General features: G+C 40.8%; 1 protein-coding gene across 4 annotated transcripts in view; it reads left to right on the forward strand.

Annotated features, from left to right (window-relative positions):
- GABRB3 (gamma-aminobutyric acid type A receptor subunit beta3) overlaps positions 1-8,550 on the forward strand; it is a 121,272-nt gene extending 112,722 nt beyond the window's left edge. For all 4 annotated transcript variants that reach the window (XM_080593116.1, XM_080593115.1, XM_080593117.1 and 1 more), the window contains one exon: positions 4,576-8,550. In XM_080593116.1, coding sequence (XP_080449242.1) covers positions 4,576-4,926 — 351 coding nt within the window. In that variant the 3' untranslated portion in view covers positions 4,927-8,550. The remainder of the gene's footprint in view (positions 1-4,575) is intronic.
- The last annotated feature ends 14,491 nt before the right edge of the window (positions 8,551-23,041 follow it).

Consider the following 23,041-nt stretch of genomic DNA (forward strand, 5'->3'; position numbering starts at 1 on the left):
TTCTACCAAAAGTAATTTCCATTTTATAATTTTTAGAGGAGATCTATTTTGTGGAGTAATATACTTGAATAGTAATTTTGATGTAAAATAGTGCAAGACTAACTACAGAGACAGCTTTTCTTGCTGTTATTTAAGCCTGCTATTTGCATTTATATTGCTGCAGATGATGGAAAATGTTTACATGGTATTTAAAAAATTGGGATTGATGAACTCCTAAACAGCAGCAGTGGGGTTCAAGCAAAATGCTTCCTCTTTTTATTTTTTGTGTAGTAGAATGAAAGATTTCTGAGGAAGAAGAAATTTCATTGTAAAGTACTCCTTAAAATTTATGGAATATTAAACAGAGAACTAAATGAACCTGAAGTAATTCAGACACTATCTAATAGTAAATCAAGCCTTATGGTAGTTTTCTGGCCCTAGTTAAGTGTTTTCAAACTGCATTAAAGCTGAAGTTTTCCAAGAATCTTGAAAGGTATTCAATAGCAGCCCTTTTCTTTCATGTCTTTAAAAATATAATACTTAACATCTAAACAAGCCAGTGTGGTGTTTTCTGGAAATAAGAAGTAGGTTGTGGAAGTAGACATTCCTGGTGTAAAAAAGGTGTTGAAGTTTCAGAACTACAATGTACCATCCCAGTAGAGCCTATTGGTGAAGGAGAGTTCCTGCAAGAGTAAAATGAATCAGTTTTTTGATGTATAAAATATCTCAGAGCATTTCATGTTTCTCAGCCTCCAAATGGAGTTACGTGAGGACCAATCCCTTCATGGTGCAGGAGCAGTAATTGTTCAGAGGTGGAAGAGATGGGGTTTGACTGAAATTGATTCTGAAATAAGATCATCAATTTCGCCTGTTTAGATCCATGCTGATTCAGCAGGGAATTCATTAGTGATTTGGTAGTCCGCTGTTTTCGTCTGCTTTGATGAGTTCAGTGGGAAACACTCCATGGAAACAACCAGCCCTGGAAAGCGATGGGAGCACAGCAGTGAGACAGCCGCGGGAAGCGGGGAATGAGGGGGTTCAGGTGGGGCCAGCATCAGGAAGAAAGGAGGCCGTAGGAGGCCAAGAGACTCTGGAAAAGACAAGAAAAAGAAATCTTTAGGTTAAAGTAGGATCATGGGGGGGGCGGGGGGGGGGGGGGGCAGAAATGACCAAATACTGTCATCTCTCCAATTTATAATGAGGTTCAAGAACAAACCTTGGCATTTTGGGGAGAAATTCCAGTGCACAAGCAGTTACATTTCTGAGCCAGGTGATGAAATTATCTCCTAAGGCTCATGAAGAGTAAAACAAAGTTTTATCAAAGACACTGGCCCTGTTTGTCACGTGTAGTCATGTCTGTAATCAGTTCAGCTACTTTTCTAAATCCATATTTGTACCTGGAGTAAGTTTCCCTGGAGCTGCTGAACCACACTCACGTTCACTCCTGGAGGATTTTGCCTTAACGATATATTCAAGCAAACCTGAGTAAACTTGCACAGGATACCCTGCCATTGTCATGCTTCTTTATTCCCTGAGAGAGCTTGTGTACATTAGTCCAAGTCATTTAAATCAGTGCTTAAATCATTCAGAAGTCATGTTATGTACAAATACTTCTTAACATGTTGCAGACATTAAGTATTCATACTTCACAACAGCACCTTCAGATTGTCACAAAGCATTAGCATACATTGCTGTAACTTTGTGGTTTAGCTTTGGTGGTTTATCCAAAACTTCAGAAGGAATCAATACAATTAGTGAGAATTGGTCTCAAGAATATCTGTGGGCCAGAAGCCTGATTTCAGTTTCTGCAGATCTCTTCTCTCCATCTGCTCCTTCCTTGTATTTGGCATGCTTGTCCCTCAGTCTATTAACAAAGAGATGCATTTCAAAACCGGGTTTCCAAATATGTTTCATTGGACATTTGCAGAAAATATATGCTGTCATGCAATTTCATAGGACATAATGGTATGTTATGGCATTTACAGAAACATTGCCACTTCCTTGACCACCTTTCTGGTTTGATTTACAGATGCAGTGACAAACAGTGAAAGGCGGCAGTATCACTGAAAGATCAGAGGCAGAAACTACATTAGGGTGGCATGCAAGGTTGGCAGATAAGGTGACGCAGGCTGTGCAGTGTGATGAAATAAGTGGAATCAAATTAATCCTTTCTCCGGGTAGAAGAAACCTGAATATACACCCTCCAGAGTACAAGCTTTCAACTGACACCTCACTTACAGAAATCCAGGTCTCAGTGGAAGGATGAAGTACCCAGGGACAGGCTAATGTCTTTATGTATGTAGGTGGCAGACAGAATCAGGAGAGATCAGCAGGCACTGAGGAAAAAAGCAGCTGACATCTGTGGTGGTTGAAGGGAAGGTGAGCAGAGACCTGCAAAGAGAAGGCTGTACTACCAAAGTGGAGCGCAGTAAAATGGTCTCTTCTGGGGCATTTTGTGTAAATTGAAGGAACTTGATGTAACATTTCTTAAAGCCTGGGAGGAGATGGGAAAGGAGATGACGTGATGAGTAGGGGCCTGGATGAGAGATTAAGTTTTAATCTTCATCAGGAAGTTACAGGTTGTAGAGATATTTTACACAATGCTATCACAAATCCTGATCATAATTTGTACTGATTGCGGGAGGAACAAAAAAGAGCAAACTGAAGCAGTTATTTCCAGAGACCACTCTATGCAGTGATGGTGTCCACAGTTGTATTTTATAGCTGTGTGTATTCCCTAGTTGCAGATCCTGCTCAACAGCATGAACTAATTTCTACAAACCTCAAGCCCATATTTTTGTACCCAGTAGGTTTCTGCCATGGGAAAAAATAAATTCTTAATCACCACTGAGGCTTCTCCACCCCATTGTTTTGTTTCACATTGTTTATTTTTATTTATAGGCACTCATCAGCATAACGTACCATTGCCTACAGCAGCAGGATTTGTTGGATACCTTAGTAATTTCTTTTTCTACTTGCTTGTATGTGCGTTATGTGTTCATTTTTCCATTTTCAAGAAGCTTGGCAAAGCATTACTGGTATACATATTTTTTTTTTCACAGAGAAAAGATAAGCTGTAGCATCTATAGTTGATGGAGGAAATATACATTTTACATAATTTTAACAGGATTGAAAATATCTAAATGCATATGGACAGACACATAGCAACATATACTTTTAATGCCTCACACAAAGCTTGGAAAAGAGCTGGTATCAGATGAATGTATGAACTTCCAAAGGCCATGACAATAGCATGTTTTCTCAACTACTTTCATACTGATGCTTCTAGGATGAGGTGTTCAGATGTGGCACTGTTAACCCAGATAATGTAGCGGGTTAGTATAAGGTATTAATGAGCAAAATCTCAGGCTGAATCGTAGATGAATAAATTGTGTAAATAGAACTGGAAATTATCCTGGCCGTGTTTTGCAATCCATTTCTGACTCAGGGGGGAACTGGGTTCACTGGAACAGAGTCACACAAACATTAACTAGTTGAAAATACCCAGCACAGAGCATTTATTTCATATCGAGCGGTCAGTTTTCTTTCCCAAAAGCTGGTGGGAAATCAGAGCTGCACCAGCTTTGTTCTCACCAGCATGCAGGGTACAGGGCAGAAAGGGATGTGGTGCTCCAACCCTGAGGCAACCAAGTACTGACTGAGACGGCATCACTTGGGACTTCCTATCTGTGCCACTCGTGGGAACTGAAAGCTTTTGGGGGATGAAGGAGCTGTACCCAGCTCTGTGCTGCTGCTCCTCTGCTGCTACAGGATGGGACTGAGGAATCTGGCCTAAAGCTTGTTAAGGGCTCTAAAGGATCAGAACCGTCCTCTTACTTACTGTAAATGGCATTGTGTTGCTCACCTGTGCTCAACACTGTGCTCACCTGTTAGGTCTGGGGGCCAGAGGGAGGAGTGCCACCTGCTTCCTCAATTTAAGTGTTCTTCCTTGCCCAAGTTCATCACTCTTTAAGATCACTTATCCAAGTGGAAAAGTCCCATGCTTGTGGACTGTGTCCCATGCATAATTTCCATGATTACAAAACAGTGCAAATAACTTTGGAAGGAAAAGTTTAAGAGAAAAGCTGTAGATAAGCTCCGTGGTTCCAACATACAGAGAGTTCATCAGGCCAGCACCATTCTTGTGATTTTATCAAACTTCACCTGCACTTTGTTTTTCAGTTTTTAAAACCTGCATAGAAAAAGAGCTTGTCCAGTTTAATTTAATTTCCTGCTGTAGCAGAGAAAGGTTGCATCCCTTACCCTCTCTCCCTACTGCACTGAATTACTTCATCCTTTAAAACACAGCTGGTTTAGATTGAGAGGAAAATGACTGCTTTTGCCAAACACAGTTTTATACTAGATTTTGGGAGTATGATAACCCTGTTTGTAACAATATCTAAGTACTTGCCTCAATTTAAGCAGATGAGTATTCCTTTTCTTTTTTTTTTTTTTTTTTGTAAGATTACCACATGCTTAAAATGAATACTTCCTTTCTTAAAAGACATATGGTTTTGGAGATTAAAATACACCCACGTTTTGCTGATATATGTCAAATCTTTTGAAACAACGTGTATTTCTATTTTTGCCCCTCAGGTGGACACCCATGGAAATATTCTGCTAACATCGCTTGAAATTCACAATGAGGTGGCAAGCAACGAGGTCACAACCAGCGTCACGGATGCCAGAAATTCAACAATATCCTTTGACAACTCAGGAATCCAGTACAGAAAACAAAGTTCACATCGCGAAAGCTTTGGAAGGCGTTCGTCAGAAAGAACAGGCTCCCATAGCAAGAGGAGCCATTTACGAAGAAGGTCTTCACAACTGAAAATAAAAATCCCTGATCTAACGGATGTGAATGCCATTGACAGATGGTCAAGAATGGTGTTTCCATTCACATTTTCTCTTTTCAACTTAATTTACTGGCTATACTATGTTAACTGAGTGACTGAACTTTTTTAAAGGACTTCAGTTATAACAAGTGAAGTACTACTTGCCTGCAGAGTTTATATATATTTATATATAAATATATATATATATGAACTTTTACTATGTAGAGAATACTCATGTATGTGTGAATACATACAGCAAAGAACTGTGTGTGTATGTAAGCACACACTGAAAAGCAAAGGTATATGTATGCACACATATGTGTACACGCTCATTCTGAGGTTATGGACAATGTAACAGAATGCACTTTGAGGAACTTTTTAAATTGAAAGGCAGGTGTCGTCAAAAACAAGCCTTGAGAAAGTAAGTGTTGTATATTATCACCACAGAACTTCGATTGTCATAGAAATTTTCAAACAGCTGTAATGGTGTATAAAGTCAGTATTTAGTAACATTGTTTGTAAATGTTGCCATACACACTAATCATAAAGCGATAGAGTTACACCGGTAAGTTTAAAATAAGTCGTTTATATTGCAGATCCATCAAGAACAATTTAATCAAGCCAAATTTATTTTTCTTTGCTAAAATATCTTGGTTTTATATGTCATAATACATTTTTCCAGTCCTGAACAAGCATCGTTTTTAATGATCTCTTGCTTTCTCTTCTGCAGTAAGCAGGTTGATCATAGGAGTGTTGCTCTAGGTCTTTGGAGACACATATATGTTCATAATATTTCAAACAAGCATTTTAAGTGTCCATCAACAGTGAAAAGAATCTTTTGTAAGTACTGTAAATGTACAGCACATTTTCCTTCCCTTGGACTGGTTCCAGCTGCCATGTCATTTTGAAAGAAAACAGCACATTTTTAGTGTAATTTAGCTGAGAATTCAACTACTGTCAATGTGTTCTACATCTGCTATAGATTTAAAGATTGTTATTCCAGTGAAAGCATAGAAGATGTCTCAGGTTATTTGCTACTTCAACATGAAACCACCTAGCTGTAGCATTTTTAAATATGCATTCACATTATTTAACATTTCTTATAACATTGTATGTTAATGTAAAATATATTTGCATAATATGCATATACGTATATTTTCTCAATGTTTTTCTTTCCTGTGCTTGCTATCGTGATCGCATGCTATGTCATATTTTTGTTTCTGTGATGTTACAACTTTTATTCTCTAGAATTGAACAAATAGAGCACTTCTGATACTTTGATTCAGCAATGGAGCATTTTCATATTTTATTTATATACTTAAAATATATACGTGTACACTTCTAAAGCTAGTGTGCTGCAGTCACAGATCACAAAAGATAGCAAACAGTATGTTTTTTTTCAGCGTTAATTATGTTCAAGCACATTCTTCATGGAAATGTGACCAGTTTGGTTTTCATTCAAATTCATTCCCTTAGCAGGGCTCCAAGTTTTTTCAGTCTAGTAGGTTGTAGTCGTCAAGGTACGCTGATTTCAGATCTGTAAACTTAATTTGTTATTTATCAGAGCAACCTTTCTAAAGAAAAGAAGATATATTTTTTGTATGCAGTGTTTCTATCATGTACATTCACAAATACCAACAGGTTCAGTAGCATAAGTAGATTTAAATCAAGAATTCAGACCCTGCCACTTCTCCTCAGGTAGGATTCCTGGGGAATCAATGGAAAGCTGTGGCAGACAGAGAGCTTCGAATGCTAGCTAGAGACATCTATGGGAGAAAAATGTGTAGATATGCATCTACCAAAAAAAATTAAAAGGAGGGTATGATACTGAAAAGTATCATCAGTTACAGAGCCATTACTTGGCTCTGTAATGACCCGCGTTCTCACTTGATTTATCTGCGAAGAGAGCAATGATACTTGTGCTGTTGCCCTGTACAGTCCATTGCTGTTTCCACCCCTGATTCTTTGCAGCTGAGCTATGAAACTTTGCTCTGGGCTGAAACACAGCACAGAAAGTCCTGGGTGCCCACCCCGTGGCGCAGGACATACCTGAGGGCTGCCCCGTGAACAGCAGCGCACTCCTCGCAGCCGCCTCGCGGCAGAGCCGTAGTGCGATCCCCACCACCCGAACCTCGCCTGCCAGTGCCTGCAGGATCAGCACCGCAGTCCTGCTGCATCCTTGGCAGTGGTGCAAAGTGGCTGTAACTGAAGTTTTTAAGCACTGTAGCTGCAAGCAACTGTGCAGTATGAAGAGCCTCAAAGGAACCCACAGAGCTGGAGCAGAAAAGCTTGTGTTTTTTTTTAAAAAAAAAAACCTCCTCACTATTAGCTATCATTGGTAAACCACAATTATGGGCTCTTTACTATCTCTGTGAAGGGATTACAGAGCACATTGTCGTCATTATATTTAAAGTAATAAAACAATTAACAGCTCCCCAAAGTATGTATTTAGATTTGTTGAAAATCCCTCCCCTGTTTTTATCGTAGCATCAAAATACGATTAAACAAAAAAAAATCTGATTTTAATGAAACTTCAAAAGAGTAAGCTTTGCATTGGAAAAGTTACCTTAACAAAATGATCGTTGAGCAAGTCCTTCAGTAAGTGCCCTAAACAACTGTGCTGGAAAATGGGATTCGAGAACAGAGTGGTCCCACGCTGATGATTTAATCACAGTTCTCTCTTTTCTTCAAGCTCCAGCTCCTAGAAATTGTCTGATCAGGCAGGGGTCTTTAGGAACAAGAAGAGACCTTTTATTTGTGATACTCCACATCTTGTTGAAGCCACTTCTCCAGAGGCTTCAGTCAGGATTTTTAAGTAGGCTGGCAAATTGCAGTCTGGCCTGAGTGAAGAGCAACATGCATTTTCAGGACCCCGCATGGGCAAAAGAACCAAGTCTCTGAGGACTCTTACTGCTTGCCGGGGTGAGAGGCAGTGTGTTACTGCAGCCCCCTTCATGGATCAGTACTTCCCCCTTTTGTCTCACTGCAAGGAGTGAGCAGTTGTATGTTTCAGGTTTTCATGAGGTTTTGCATTCATCAGTCTAGCTGAGTTCCATGGGGCAGAAAAAGCTTGGTCTTTGAACCGGCTGAAGTCTTGGTTGGACTTGAAGAAAGCCAGGAAATACTCCCATAAGGTTAACACGTCATCCTTAACACGCATTTTTTGTGCCTTTTTTGCCAATTCCCTTCCTCCAGTCCCAGCACCACTTCTTACACACAGACACACACACAACCACGTGTTAAGAACAGTGTTTACCTTGACCTTACATTTTCTGGCTGTTGTCACTTTATGCTAGCTGCAGTGTATGACTTTAACTTAAGGATTTAAGACTAAAAAAAGAAAAAAAAAAAAAAAGCTAATTCCAACCAAATTGCACCAGAGTAATGTATTTATAGCTAATTAACTCATTTCTAACTCATACTACTATAAATAACATTTACATATCATTTGTTTGTAAAAGGCATTAAAAAAAAAAAAAAGAATCTATCTTGTGTTATAGCCCAAAGGGTCAATAAAAAGTAGAAATATTATGGTGATTTAACTCGAAGTTGATTTCATTCCATTGTAAAGATAAACTAAACCCCAGTCTTATTTTGCTTAAGGCACATCTATGTATTTTTGGTATTCTTCAGCAGTGGAAAAAAAAAAAGAATAGTAAAATGGAATGATGAAGAGATGCTTTATGAAAATATTGATGAATGAATATTCATTTATTAAAAAGGATTTAAAGATCAATTGCTTCTCTCTCTTTTTTTTTTTTTTTCTGGGGATGGAGGAAATATGTCAACTAAATTTGGTGCTTGGCTAAATTGTAATGTTTAATTAGGTTTTAAATGTCATGTAACAGTCTTACACAGTTCTGAAGAAAAAAATAGATGAAAGTATTTTTAAATTGACACACAAGTAGAAAAAATGGATTCCCGAGCATTAAACTACTGTATTTCCTAGTGTTTTCTGCAGGAGATTAATGAAGAGGGAAAACTACATCCACTGACTTGGCAAGGTCCTTAATGGGAACCCAACCTCTCTTCCACCTGGGGCGCTGCTTCGTAAGAGCAGAAAGGTTGTCCTCTGCTTTACATGCAACCTCTGCCTGCCTAGGAGACAAGAGAGCCTTTGATATCAAAACAGGAAAGTGAGGTCCTGTTAATTTGTTCCATTAACCTTCATAAATATTTCAAAAATTAACCAAAAAACTCTTTTCCAGCTATGCTAATTGTATCAGGAATGCTAATTGTGTTCATTACACTTTCTATTGCTAGCTGTTAGTAGGTTATTTTGATACTGACAGATTCGAAGAGGGGGGTTAAGTTCATTTTAAGAATCCTCTAAGGACAAATGGAGATTTGGAAAGCACGCTGTCCTTAAACCTGACTGCCATTCTTTGTGTTGTAACAAGCTGCCACACACTTGCTTAAATTTCATGGTAGCTAATGGTACGTGTCACAACTTTTAGGAGCAGGTAAAATATTCAGCACCACAGATTTGATTGCAAGGCCTTTGAAGTCAACAGAAAGACTCTGTTCAGTTCTAGCACCTCTTCCTAGATTGTAAGTAATGTCTATTGTCTATTTACTCTAGTACAGCACATACTGTAGAGCAGAAAAAATTACTGATGTCCCAAGCTTATCTTATTGATGGGGAGTGTCTGGGTAAGAGATATATTTCCTTCTATATTTTGAGGCTAATGTATGGATAGATATTATCAGTTAATATTAATATTAATTAATAAGGTACTACTGATTGTATTAAAAGTTTTCAAGTCCTATTAGATATGTTAGATTGCTCTCCCCAAATAAACATGGTCCTTATTATCAAGGCTATTTTTGGTTTCCCAGTCGCAGCTGTCAGAACAGCGAGCACTACCCGCTAATGGAAGAAGTAAGGCAGACCAGATGAAAATTAAACTAAGCATGGAGGGAATCCCAAGGCTGAATTTTCTTTGAACAAAGACAGAATCTCTCAAAAATACCTCCAAACTTTCCTGCAAATAAAAGGTCTGAGCTTTTATAAAATAATTTGAGGTTCTGAGTGGTTCTTTTCTGTGGTTCTCCTCACTTGTGAGGGCCTGATTTCTGAAAATCAAATCCTTTGGCAGCTTATCCTACACAGTGTCACTTCTTATACTTAAAAACTAAGGCCACAGGGATGGAGTATGTAATAGTACAAAAAGAAAACTACAGTCCATAAAATCAACCAGTTTGAATTCTTGAGTGAATTAACTGAACTTTAGGTAGTACTTAAGCAAGCGCAGTATTTCAAAAGCATAATTTATATGAATGGCGTATCTTACCTTTACAATGTATTACTGCTGCATGCCTTTGCCCCAGTAAAGCAGCCTAATTTAAATCAGTGTTTTGTTGTGTTTTGTTTTGTTTTGTTTTGTTTTGTTTTGTTTTTCAGTCACTTCCCAGAAAGTGACTGCTCGGGCCAAGTTTTGCCTGGGCTACCTAGACAGACCACCTCAAAGCCACTCAGGTCCCTGCTCTGAGTCTCTTTGGAGGCAACAATCTTTCTCCTTTGACTACAGAGGGAGCCTCAAGCTAAACTCTGTGAATTATCCCCCAGCTTACCAGCAGCAGTTGGCTCCTTTCAGATGTTATTGCTCTTGCTGCAAAAGTCTGGAGATAAAATAGCTATTATCCTAGCTGGCAGGAGGCACGGAGGCAAACAGCATGGGTACTCAGGGCTATGATACATCACAGCAATCTTTAGGTTATCTGTTCTAATACTGTATTTAAATGTATTTCAGTTTATGCTTTAGCCTTCAAGTTAGCACTGTCTTCTCCAGGTGCTGAAGCTTTTTATACGTGTGTACCTGAGACACCTGGGACAGAGCACGGGAGGTTTGCTGAAGACTTTATATCGGTTCAGCATGAAACCTCTGGGCATTTCCTCTGTCCTTCACCCATATCATGGGTCAGAGCTTGCATTGCCACTGCTCTAGGTTAACCACACATCTGCAAGTTACCAGGAGCTCCAACCTGCAGACACGGCGACTTACTCAGCTGTGCCAGCAGACAAACCAGCATTACACGTTCTCTGTGTTAGAAACAGTTTCACAGATCAGACGCTGTATTAGTCTAACAAGTGACTGCTGCTTCACACTTCCTCCATCTAAAATGCCAGCACTGCCACTAGAGACTCCATTTTCCCATCCTTTGAAAAATACTAGAAAAAGGGGGAATTTGCAGGCTGTCAGACAATTAAGAACCTCCCTCCATACACCTGGGCTTGAATTTAGCTGCAGGCCATACATTTCATCCACAGGGACAGAACTAATCTGGTACAGAATTCTTCCTGCCTAGGGCAACTCTTAAAAGTATGCAGTCCAAAACAGCAGTAATGTAAGTACACGCAACTGCATTAAAAAATTATTGGCAGTGAGGTCTTCCTGGCTTTTTTCTTCTGGGGTTATTTGATGTCAAGTGCATGAACAACTGCAGGAACAGGGACTATCAGCTTGGGGGAATCTCCACTGCAGACAGCCTGAGAGCTAGACTGGAGTGAGGCTCTTGTGCTCCTCATGCTTTCAGAGCTCTTCTTGGCTGAGCAGCTGGGCAGTTTGGGTGGAAATCCCCGGGACACGACCCAGAGCATCCTTCGGGCAAGTTATCCAGGCACCGGCCTATGGTGTAAAAGCCAGCAAAAGCTCTACACCTGACCATCTTGGAGGAGCGTCCTGTCATGAAAAGGCCTTAAGTCCCAAGCAGATACCTGTGAATGCCTTCGAGGAGCTGTTTTTTTTTCCTGAGCTTTGTATTTCCCATGCTGTTACACACTGGATGTGCTGCTTTACCTTTCAAAGCTGTCTGCCTAATTCCCCCGCCACTGAAGAGGACATGAAATCATCCCATCTCATGTGGCACATTCATCTGAGGTGTCCTCGGTCATTACAGACCTTATTTATAACCGACAAAATAAACACTGTCAACCCATGGGCTACTTGAAGCCCACACTTGGAGTTCCAAGCCCACATTGGTAGTTTTAATTCTTTGACTAGCTGCACAACCTGCCTCCAGAGAAATCTGTGAGCAACAGCAGAAGGAGCTGGGTGCTTGGCAGCACTGCTGCAGAGAGCTCTGCAGCTGGAGTGGCTGTGGTTGATGCTGGCAGGGGCACAAGAGAGACATAAGCACGGACGGAGAGCTAGAAATTATTCTTACACTTGCCTAGGTTTACAGTGTTTTGGACTAAACTGTTTCAGTTGCAGCTGACAGGTCGCTCGTGAAGAAATCCTGTGATGTGAGTGATCTCGTATCATGGTCAACACTGTCCCAGTCACCCCCCCTCCGGTGTCAGTGAGAGCCAAGAGCAGGCTTACAGCGTTGGCTGGGAACTCGGGACCATGTTGACTGTTGTGAAATAACTTCTGATTGCTTACTGAGGTTGGAAAACTGTGACACGAGCTCATTTGCAAAAAGGAAAAATTCCAAGGCACGTTTTCCTGTGAACTTAACACTCCTGACATTGCCTTATTCTAAGTTGTAAGTTACTGCATCGTTAACTCATTTTCAAATTACCACTTACTTTTCCATTATTTAATGTGAAGCACTGAGGTTTTCTTGCTTATTTGTTTCACTAAAAATGTAATGCCCATGTGCAGCAGGAAAGCAATTAATCTGTGTAATAAATACATATGCATCTGGACATAGTGCGATATATTAATAGTGAAATGATCTAAAGGATAACCGTAACAGGCTATTACTGTTTGGGTGTTACCTGAAATACTGTCAGCAATTACATTTACAAAGTAATCTTAGTTTATAGTGACACTGATTAGGTATTCTATATGGGCAGTTAATATAGCATATTTCCAAGTATCTCATTTGCTTTGACACGGCAGTTTTTGGTGAAGCCAATGCTAGAACAATTTCCTAATGACCTCACTGATGTTAAATTTCTCTTGATCATCATTTCTTGAAGACCTGTAACATTCTGAATGCAGATGACAGTTTTGACATTCACAAAGATGTAGGTTTAATTATCATCTTGATTACTTGAGCTGGAAAACCAGATGCCTAAATATCATGAAAGGTCGAGTAGAACAAATCCTGATAGTTGGTATCTCGCAGTACTAGAAACGCTGCTTGGGTTGGAAGGTGACTTAAAGAATAATAACAAGTAATTGGGAAATCAAGGGCTTTTTTCTTGGCACAGCTCTCTTCCTGCATGAAGAGACTTTGTTTAAACAAGAATCTCATCATAACAGATACAGGAATCTGAGCTGGAGTGCTGAACACATGTAAATTATATCAAATAAAAGAGAACAGAAAAGAGAGATATGCAAGACACAAAGATATATAAAGATCTGCTAGGTTTTCCCAATGTCCCATGGTAGGTAACACTTTATTGTTGAGAGACTCACATAAAACACAGCAAGCCTCCTCTTTTATAGGGGAAAATTTGTCAATATTCTTTACTTTTATGTGCATGATTTATAAATCTATTTTCTACAGCAATTTGAGGGTTGTAAAATCATACTATTATTTAGTACACAGCTCCTCACGGACTCTGGTTTATCAACTGCTGGGTAAAGAGTGGAAAAAACATCTGCTAATCACTCATTAAACTAGAATAGATTCAAACAAATGACTGCTATTAAGAGTCCTGATCCAAAGCCCATTACAGTCAACAGAAAAGCTCTCAGAGGTTTCGACAGGCTTTGCATACCACCTGAAGTTAATATTAGCTAGACTGATGGAAAATGTACATCATCTTAATTGATTACATAAAATTCAAGACATAAAAAATGCCAGAACCTAATGCATCTACAGGAAAGATCAAAATACAGAAGAAGACTGAAGCCTGAAACTGATAGACAGAAGGGATAGAAATTTGTGCAATTTTTGTTTAATCGAGTACATTGATAGTGATAAGGTGGCAAATATCCAGGCTGTACTGTTGTTTGTCTACAGATGTTCCCAAAGGTAGGCCTGCCCCTTAACAGCAAACTGCAAAGCCAAAAAAAAAAAAAACAAAAAAAAACCCACAAACAACAAAAACACAAAACACAAAACACAGACAGGGAAAAAAAAATCCAAAAAACAAACTAACTGTCTCCCTAAATGAAAGTGGATCAGTCAGGATCAAAGCATTGACACATCTGCTTTTAGGGAAAATATAGCCATGCTTCTGGCTGGGAACCATGCTGGCTGTGGAGAGGGTTTGTAAGTGAAATCACAGCCATTCCATGAAGCAAGCTACAGGACTTTCTACTGTAATGGGTATTTTTATTATTTATCATAAATACAAATGTTGATATTGTAATATTAATAATATTACTGTTATTTAGTAATTATGTAAGGATTTACGGGCTTCATTGACAAGGAAGGTGTATCTAAGAGTTGACCAGGTAACTGTAGCTTAGGCCATGAGACAGGTCTGGTTTAGGAAACTGCTCTCAGACATATAAAAGTAAAAACAAAGCCTGATTTTGGGGCTGCTTCCTGCCCACTAGCTCAGTCCGACAGTCTGAGGGTGAGTTACTGCAGCCTTACATGAGGACTGAGAAATCACAACAACTGAAACGGATGAGAAGCTCGAACGCTGGCGGATGAGGGGATATACCGCCATGCTGCTAGCAGTGTATCATTTTTGGAAGAATTTCTGTTTAAAATTTACGTGGCCTGTTTGGAATTGGGCACTAGCTGACATGTCAAATGATCCCGTAAAGCATGTTTAGTATCTTCAGCGTAATAAGAAAAACTGTTGATAAAGGCTGAAGCACTGTCTTCATGGATATACACCTTTCTCCACTGTAAAGTGGTTGTAAAACACAAAGGTAAGAGCTTCAGGGCACTGGTTGGATAACGGTAGAAACTGCCACAGAAATTTTCAGTGCGCTCAACCCTATTCATAACCGCTAGCTAACAAAGAGGCTGCCACCGAATCATGCTCACATTTCCATTTCCATTGGCTTTGTGGAGAACAAGACCTGACCCTTAGGAGCAGAAAGTCGTGCTGCTGCCAAAGCCAGGTAGACATCACTCAGTACTGGCCAAATCCACCCTTAAGTCGCCAAGGTTGCCCTGGTGGCTGCAGCCGACAGGAGGTGGAGGGCTCTCGCTGCTCAGGGGGTTACAAGGGTCTCCAGGATGAATGTATTTATAGCCAATTTCCAAACCCCCTCCCCGCCTTTGTTCTTGTGCCGGAATTGCCCTTTAGCTCAAATAGCACTTCTCCATCTGGCATCTACTCTTTTGATATATTTCTAGAGAGAAATCACATCTTTCTCAACCTTCATTTTTCTGAGCTAAAAGGTGTTCTGCTATTTTTAGTTGCATTGTGCTCTTCACTCCCCTGACCACCATCTTTGTCTTTCATCTGTTGCAGATGTACCGTAAACGACCAAAATACTTCACACTGCCCCGTCTTGATTTCTTCTGGCTGTTTCCAGTGTTGCTTGGACACATTCTCCTAATAATCAATGCCAGTCTCTTCCCCTGCCCAGCCTGATATCTCTGTCCTTAGCTCACCACCCGGTTTTGTTCTTCTTTTGTGTCTCTAACTCTCCCCTCCCTGTGCTATCCACTTTCCGAAAGCCAAGGGAGATTTCCTGCTGATGCAGGGATGTGTTTTAAAACCCACTGCCTTCTGGTGTTAGGAAAGGAATTCATATCAACACATATTGCAGGGAAGGAAAATCTCTGAATCAAAGGTGAAGTGAAAGCTTGTATTTCATCTCACTGATGAATAACAGAGAACCAGGACTTCTGTATCTTCCATCAAACGCCACTGACAGGTAAGACAAGAATAGGATTTGAAGTGCAGAGAAACCCAGACATCCACAGGTCATGGGTATTGTCCTAGGGGCCACATTTCTTCCACAATGTCCTGGAGCTCAGCTCTTACGGTGTGAGCACTAATGCTGGTGGGACCTTGTCTGCCAGGGAGACTCCAAACACCAAATTATCTTGGAGATTGAAGCTGAGACCTCTGCCCATGTGTAAAGCATGGTGCATGTGTAAGTGGTGTCCAGGAGGCTGTGGACCGAAACACCTATTCTCTCCAGTTCACCTAAGCATAAAAACTGCTCACAACTGTTGTTCTTGACAGCCACCAAGGGAAGAACAGCCAAGAGCAGCCAAACACCAAGAAGTGCCTTACACTTACAGCAAACTGCTGGCATCTCGTGCTGCCCCAGGCGGGTCATGCCAGCAGGAGTGTTTCTGAAAGCCAGGGAGATTTCCTGCTGATGCAAGGATGTATTTTAAAACCCACTGCTGAATACTAGCTGACATTTTCTAAGACTAGAACTGCCTGCCCTTTCCTGTTATTTTTTTTTATTTTTTTTTATTCTTTCAATGCTGCCGAGAGACCTGATTTCCAAAACATCCCTTCCAATAATCAGGTGCCACTAAAGCCGCAAGACAAGCTGCTGGGGCACTGCTGCTTGCTCCAGGGGAGGCAATGGATGTGTGTCCCCAGGGACCTTCATCTCCCCTTTATCTGCCTCCACAGAGGATGCTGGGCATGTGGCAGAGCATGGGCATCAAGGGAGCAGCAGGATGCCATCCTACCCCATGTGCTGGGAAAACCCTCGCTGTGGCTCTGATGCTGCTCTACAGCAGACCCTAATGGCACCCCAAAAGACACTCTGTACAGGACCAAGCGCAGATTGTAATATTAAATATGCATCTTGTTCGGATTCCAGTCTTTTAGGGTTTCCAGTTATACTGCATCAAGGATGAAAGCAACCTTGAAGAGGCAAAAGTTGAGTGCTACGCTGAAATTCATTCACATCGGAGATGTTACTAGGGGACAAGAGGACTGTTTATGGGTTTTCACGTAGCGGAGTACTTGTCACAGCTGCAGTTGTTGGCTTTTTTAATCTAATTGCTGACTTGAAATGCAAATGACTGTAAAATTTCACAGACACTTTTTAAAAATGCAAATTGCATGTGATGACAAATTCTCACATACTATTTTTCGTGGCTTGTGAGTAGGATTTTTGTTTGTCTGGGAGTATTTTTTTTGGAAACTTCCTGGTTTGGAAATCAGGCAGTTAAAATGCCTAGCTTAAACTCTGGAGATACGTCCTCATACTGACAAATACAAATGCTTGTAATACTGGGGACGTACTTGGCACATATTGAAGAACAAATACACCACAGATAAGCATGCTCTATGCAACCTTCAATCCCATTGCTGTATATGAACTCATGCAGTAAGTTGCAAGCACATATCTGTGTGATTTTTCCTACAGCATCAACATACCACTGTGGGCCAAACTTTTAACAATGATTTAGTTAAAAATTCTAAATATTTGAAGCTGGTGGGGGCACTTGAATGCTCAGAAACATCAGAAAATTGGTTAGAAGTCTGAAAAATTACATTTGCCCCCGCGAGCTGGGACTGGCTCAGTGACTGTGTGGTCAGGTGTGGGTGTGCAGTTTGGGCTAGGCAGCTACCCTGTGGTTGCCTGCAGCTGTTGGATCGGATGCTGTAATGCTGGTGGTCCCTCCCTTTCTATTTTTAAAGATCTTGGCCTTTAATGTTTGTGCTAGAGTGTAGCTGTGTACTCGCTAAACAAGTGGGATGAATCCCAGTTGTTGGAACAAATTGCTCTTGCCGAGAACAAAACCAATCAGTTATTAACATAACATGCCAGTAGGAGACTTGCCAAAGTTGACTTGGGCCTCCAGGCGATAATGCTGTGCAAATAGCATTAGATTGCAACTAAAAGCCTGAAACCGAGGAAAAGGAGAGTCGCAGAGCAGATGTGTAACAAGCAGAAAACTGAAGAGGAATACGTAGGAAAGATCTGTAACAACATAGGCAGTTTGCAGCTTCTTCTCAAAGAGACTTGAAACAAGCTGCTGCATCACTGCCACAAATTTTATATGCACATCCAGTGTTCCCAGGAGGGAATAACTTATTCCCAGAGATAGCCATTCTGCAGTTTCTCCAAAAATCAGGTTAGCAGGATCTGTCTTAGGTTGGGTTATCCAATAGCAGCCCCCCCAAATTGCTTAGCCCTTCAGCTGAGATCGTAAAAGAAAAACCTCAAACCATTTGCACACAAACATAAACTGAAGGGGGATCAAACAACACCCTTGTTATTGGCAATTTAGCACGAAGGTTTGCACCCTCAACATTTTTGTTCCTCCCATTGAATGGGAGCTGATATTCGGAGGTTTTTTTTTTTAGGTTTTGTTCAGCGGGTTCTTCAATACACGACAGTGCTTAGTCAGTGGATTTAGGAAATTGTAAAGATATTTTTAGGAGGCTTAAAATCAGGATTTAGCTCCTGGGTCCTGAAATCTGATATATATATATATACACACAGAGAGATTCAAGCAGGAATACTCAAATGGAGCTCCTGAGAAATCCCTGCCTCGAGCTGCCTGAGACTGCTTACCAACGGGAGACAGCTCTGGAACTGAAAGCTGAAAAACCATGTCTCCACAGCTATTCATAGAGTCTAACAAAGCCTTCTGCGAGGCAGGGCTTACGAGCTTGGTGTCACTTCCTTGTGGCTCTGAGACCCGGAGTAGCGTCTCTAGTACGGCGCAGCTCTGTGCTATGGCAGCACGCAGCCTGGGTCACTGCTACTTCAGGCATGTCTGCACCATTGCATCCTGTAAACATGCCCTTCGTGTCCCTCCTGTTACTCTCTGAATGGTGCAAGTGTACAGTATAATCAGTCGCATAAAGGCAGAGTTATAAATAACAACAACTGATTAGGAAAGCATTGCAATTAATCACAAGAATGCGGGCTCGGTGAACTCTGTTGTCATTTTTAATGAACCATACATTATAATTAGTGACACCCGAGGGGAATTGTAAATGCTTGCCAGTGCAGAGATGTCGAGTACAAGAGTACTGCATAAAGAGCTTGTTCTCACGCCGTTTGTTGGGCTGTTTGAGACTTCTTCAGGAACCATGGGCTGTGCCTCAGTGATGGCCAAAAAACTGTGTGTGGAAGCAAAGAAAGTGAGAAAAGGAAAGGAAGAAAAATAGGCCCAGACCAATTCTTCATATTTCTGTAGGGCTGTGTGTGGTTCCATAAGGTCTGCAAGAACTGCAAAAGTAATGCAGAAGAAATCCCTTTGTTGCATCCAAATTACAGACAGATCTCAGACAGATCTCAAGGGTGGGGTACCAGACCAAACACCAGCAGTAGAAATGTATATCCCTTTAATATTACTACACTAGTGCTAGCATACTTAATTCTGCATACCTGACTAGAAATGCAGTGTCTGCATAGCTCAGAGGTGTATTACAGAGTCTTATACACACAAACTAAGCTATTCTTTATGGTCATCTTTGACGGTTCTTCATGTGATTAACTTATGTGGTCCACACACAAGGTTAATTGGTTTCCCAAAAAAGGTTCCTGTTTTCTTTAATTTGATAATACATTCATACTCTGGACCATCCATCAATGTATGTTTTTTCAGAGAGCCTGTTCTTCTCTGGATCAGTTTCCCAGATAATCTGCTTTCTTGTGGAACATCCACCAAGTCATGTTTTACTTCAGATGCAGATTAACAATATTTTAAGGCATTGTAATTTACTGCTGTTTTCCCAAGTGTTATTCTGGACAGCTTTAATATATTCATGGTCACACATACATCTTTCCTTTAGAGTTCCCAGATTTCTTAGGGTCCCTAGAAATTGCACTTACATAGCAATAGGAAAACATATATGCTCTCGTATAATAATGCTGTACTGCTTACATAAATATATACTATATACATAATATATGTATATACATGTTGTTTCATAAATGTATATATGGATCTTTCTAACTTTGTGTTACTAAATTCTGTCTAATTAGGGGGTAGGTATTATACTTGTTTACCTAAATTCATTTGCTTGCAAACTACAACACCTTGGTTGGCATTTCTAGCAGGTTTTCAATCATATTAAAAGATGTGTTGACATTTTGAAGAGTCGGGGAGTAAAGCTACCTCTGGAATTCCCATGAGATAGCTGGTGGTTTGATTTGTTTAGTCAGACAATATCTATCTATAAGTCTCATGCATATATACTAGTGTTCAGATGAAGCAGAAGATTTTTGAGAGCCTAAAGAGCCTGACAGCATGGTTAAGTGCTTTTTCCCCTTGGAGATTACTGCTTGCATGAAATGTGACACAAACTGGTCTGAGCTAGGAGGGAAATTCAAGAAAGCTGGAGTACAGAAAAACAACACTTTCAAGAGCCTTCTTGAATATTTATCTTGTTCAGGATCTATCTGTGACCATCCTTAGGGTCAAAGACTTGTGTGTATCTAATTCAAAAGGTTAAACATGGTTAAATGTTTTTTTTTTTCCCCTCAGAGGTTTCCCTTTCCTCAGTTATGTATCTGAGAAAAGCCATCAGGCATCACTCAGAGATTTTTTTATAAGCAGATATAAGGAACAGCAGAGTAGTAAGTTTTTGTTTGTGAACGAAAGGCAAATAAAGTTCATAGGTGCACACAGCAGCACTTGAGAAGCGTGAGCCAAAAAGCCACCTACCATTAATCTTCCCCTCCGAATTTTAAGATCTTTAGGCACTTTCATTTGCAGTTTGATGGACAGTCCAAACTGTTCAGATTTAAGCAGTAGGGTCACAAACCTCCTGCCTTAACCTGTTGGCATCCAGAGGTACCCCAAATTGTAATCGGAGAAAAATCAAATCTAGATAAGAAAAGAGAGAAAGAGGGGATGTGCCATAAAGAGGAAGGTGAATACAGGTAGACCTCATGGTCACTGGCAGGCATCATGCCCATGTCTCTGCCTGGCTGTACTGACCTGGAAGATGATCTTGGAATAAATTTCCAACCCAAGTACAACTTGTGCCAAAGAAACAGAACCAGTAGTTGAGTCACTGAGTGGATAATGAAAAGCATTTTAATTTGTACAGATAGATGCTGCTTAAAATGGTGGTCACAACTCCACGTTCAGATAAAGCTTGGAGTCTTGAATGCCTAGTTGTATTTCAATGGGAAAAAGAAAACAAATACAAAAATACAAATTCGGATGGAGAAGACAGTTTATACTAATTGACACAAAATGGCATTTTTTACCCTTTCTAGCAAATGCATATTTTACTAGGGCTTTGTACAGAATTTTCCCTCTATCTCTTTCCCTCTCACACATATGCTCTTCTTCTTACATAACTTGAAAATGAAAAACCTCCCAATGAATGGAAGTTCCCCACAATACTGTGGGAACGGAGCAAATCTGCTCCCACCCAGCTGAAGTGAGTGTTGCTGTTGCTATTGTTGTTTTCTGTCCCTGAGGTGATCTTCATCTGTGGTGACCTTGGAGAGGAAGCAGGCAAAGCTATATGGACCCTTAGGACCAAGAGAAAAATGACCATATGGCTGTATTTTGTAAGTAAATATTAAAATTGCTGGTTCAGAAAATCACTAGCTTCCGCATCTCTGCACAGTTACAGAAGACTGTGTGACAGCATCAGGAAGTAATGCTCAAAGACTTCTTCTCCACTGAGAAAATGCCATCTCCATGCCAGCAAAACACCACTGACTTCACTGGACTCACTATTGATTTATACCCCCATAACTCAGAGAAAAATTTGACCTAGTGGGGCAAGAACATAGGAGTAAAAAATAAAAGCGACAAACAAAAAACAGATGACAAACCACAGAGGAGAACAAAATGTTCATCACTGATGTAAGACAAACAGCTGTTGTCCAGGTTATCCTGAAAGTACAGATGGCCTGATCTTCCTCTTCATCTGGATTTGAAAAATGACCAAAAAAAAAATAATCTGAATTCACTGCAAAAATAGCAATGTGAATTCATTGTGCCCTTTTCCAATATTTTAAAAATCATCCAAATATCATAAGCTGTTGTTATATTGTTGTAAAAGAAAGCAATGATTCTGGTTTTGGATCACAGTTTTTTTGACTCTAGAGCAGTCAGATCCGAGACTTTGATGTCCTTGTTCTTGGTGACATCCAAGGAAACCCAAACACTAGTTAGGGCCAAAGTTGGACCATTCTTGATGCAAGTAGCAATGAAAAATGTTTGGGCTTGTCCCTCTAATTTGTCCCTCTAATTGACTTTGTTCCACAGTCAAACCAGTGCCCAAGTGAGGGTCTGCACAAGGCTTCCCTAACAAGGCTCTTCTGCTCTCTGCAGAGCAGGGTTTTCTAAGGGATTTACTTCAATTTCTCCCTGTTCACCTAGGGTGCTAAAGAGCTCTGTCCTTTACTTTCATGCTATTGCTTTTGTTGATGGGAAGGAAGGTGAATTATTTATTTATTGTTTTGTCCTTCCCTCAACAGTCTAGAGAATGGCTACCAGACTGCAAAAGGTCACCCAAGATTTGAAAAACACAGTGTGCTCCTCCCCATTTCAGTCCACACGTGCTGTCTTGCACAAAAGACTGACAGCTTTTTAAAAACATTACTGTGAGGGAGCAGACGTTGACCTGTGTGGTACCAGCAGTGGGTGGCAGGCCCAAAAGGAAGTGAATCAAGTCCTATGAGGTGTAGGTATGAAGTGCAGATAGGTGTCCTGTGGAGCTGGTCACCCGTAACTGTGTAACATCATGAGGAAGAGTCAGGGACCACCAGGAGAGATGGGGTGAAGGAGTCACTTCCTTGCCTTCATCACCTCAGAGGAGCCCGGCTACCTGAAGCAAACACGAGGACACTTTGGCTGTTGAGGCCTGCTCTCAGAGTGTGGCTGGAAGCTCTCCTGTGCCCTGGTGTACTAGGTCTGGCTGGGATGGAGTTCCCTTTCCCTGCAGCAGCCCATACAGAGCTGTGCTCTGCACGTGTAGCTAGAACAGCCCTGGTATCACACCAGCGTTGTGCCTATTGCTGAGCAGTGCTGGCACCGCGTCCAACCCCCACAGAGCCAGCAGGCTGGGGGTGGGTGGGCAAGAGATGGGGAGGGGACATCACCAGGGCAGCTGACCCAAACCGACCAAAGGGATATTCCATACCATGATGTGGTGTCACACTCAGGAATAAAAGGTGGGAAAGGGGAAAGAGAAGGGGGGGCTCTTGTTATGAAGACATCTGTCCTCCCAAACAATTGCTACGTGCATTGAGGCCCTGCCTCTTGGGATGTTGCTAAAAATCACTCTTTGATGGGAAGAAGAGAATAATTGTTTTATCTCTCTCTTTGCTTCCACGTTGCCTTTGGGTGGTTTTTTTTGTTTGTTTGTTTGTTTGTTTGTTTATTTTCCCCTCTTACCTTCCCCCTTATTTAAATTATCCTTATCCCAACCTGTGAGCCTTTTCCTTTCCCATCATACT

The sequence above is a fragment of the Anser brachyrhynchus genome (genome assembly GCF_964034855.1).
Source record: "Anser brachyrhynchus genome assembly, chromosome: 1".
NCBI lineage: Eukaryota > Metazoa > Chordata > Aves > Anseriformes > Anatidae > Anser > Anser brachyrhynchus.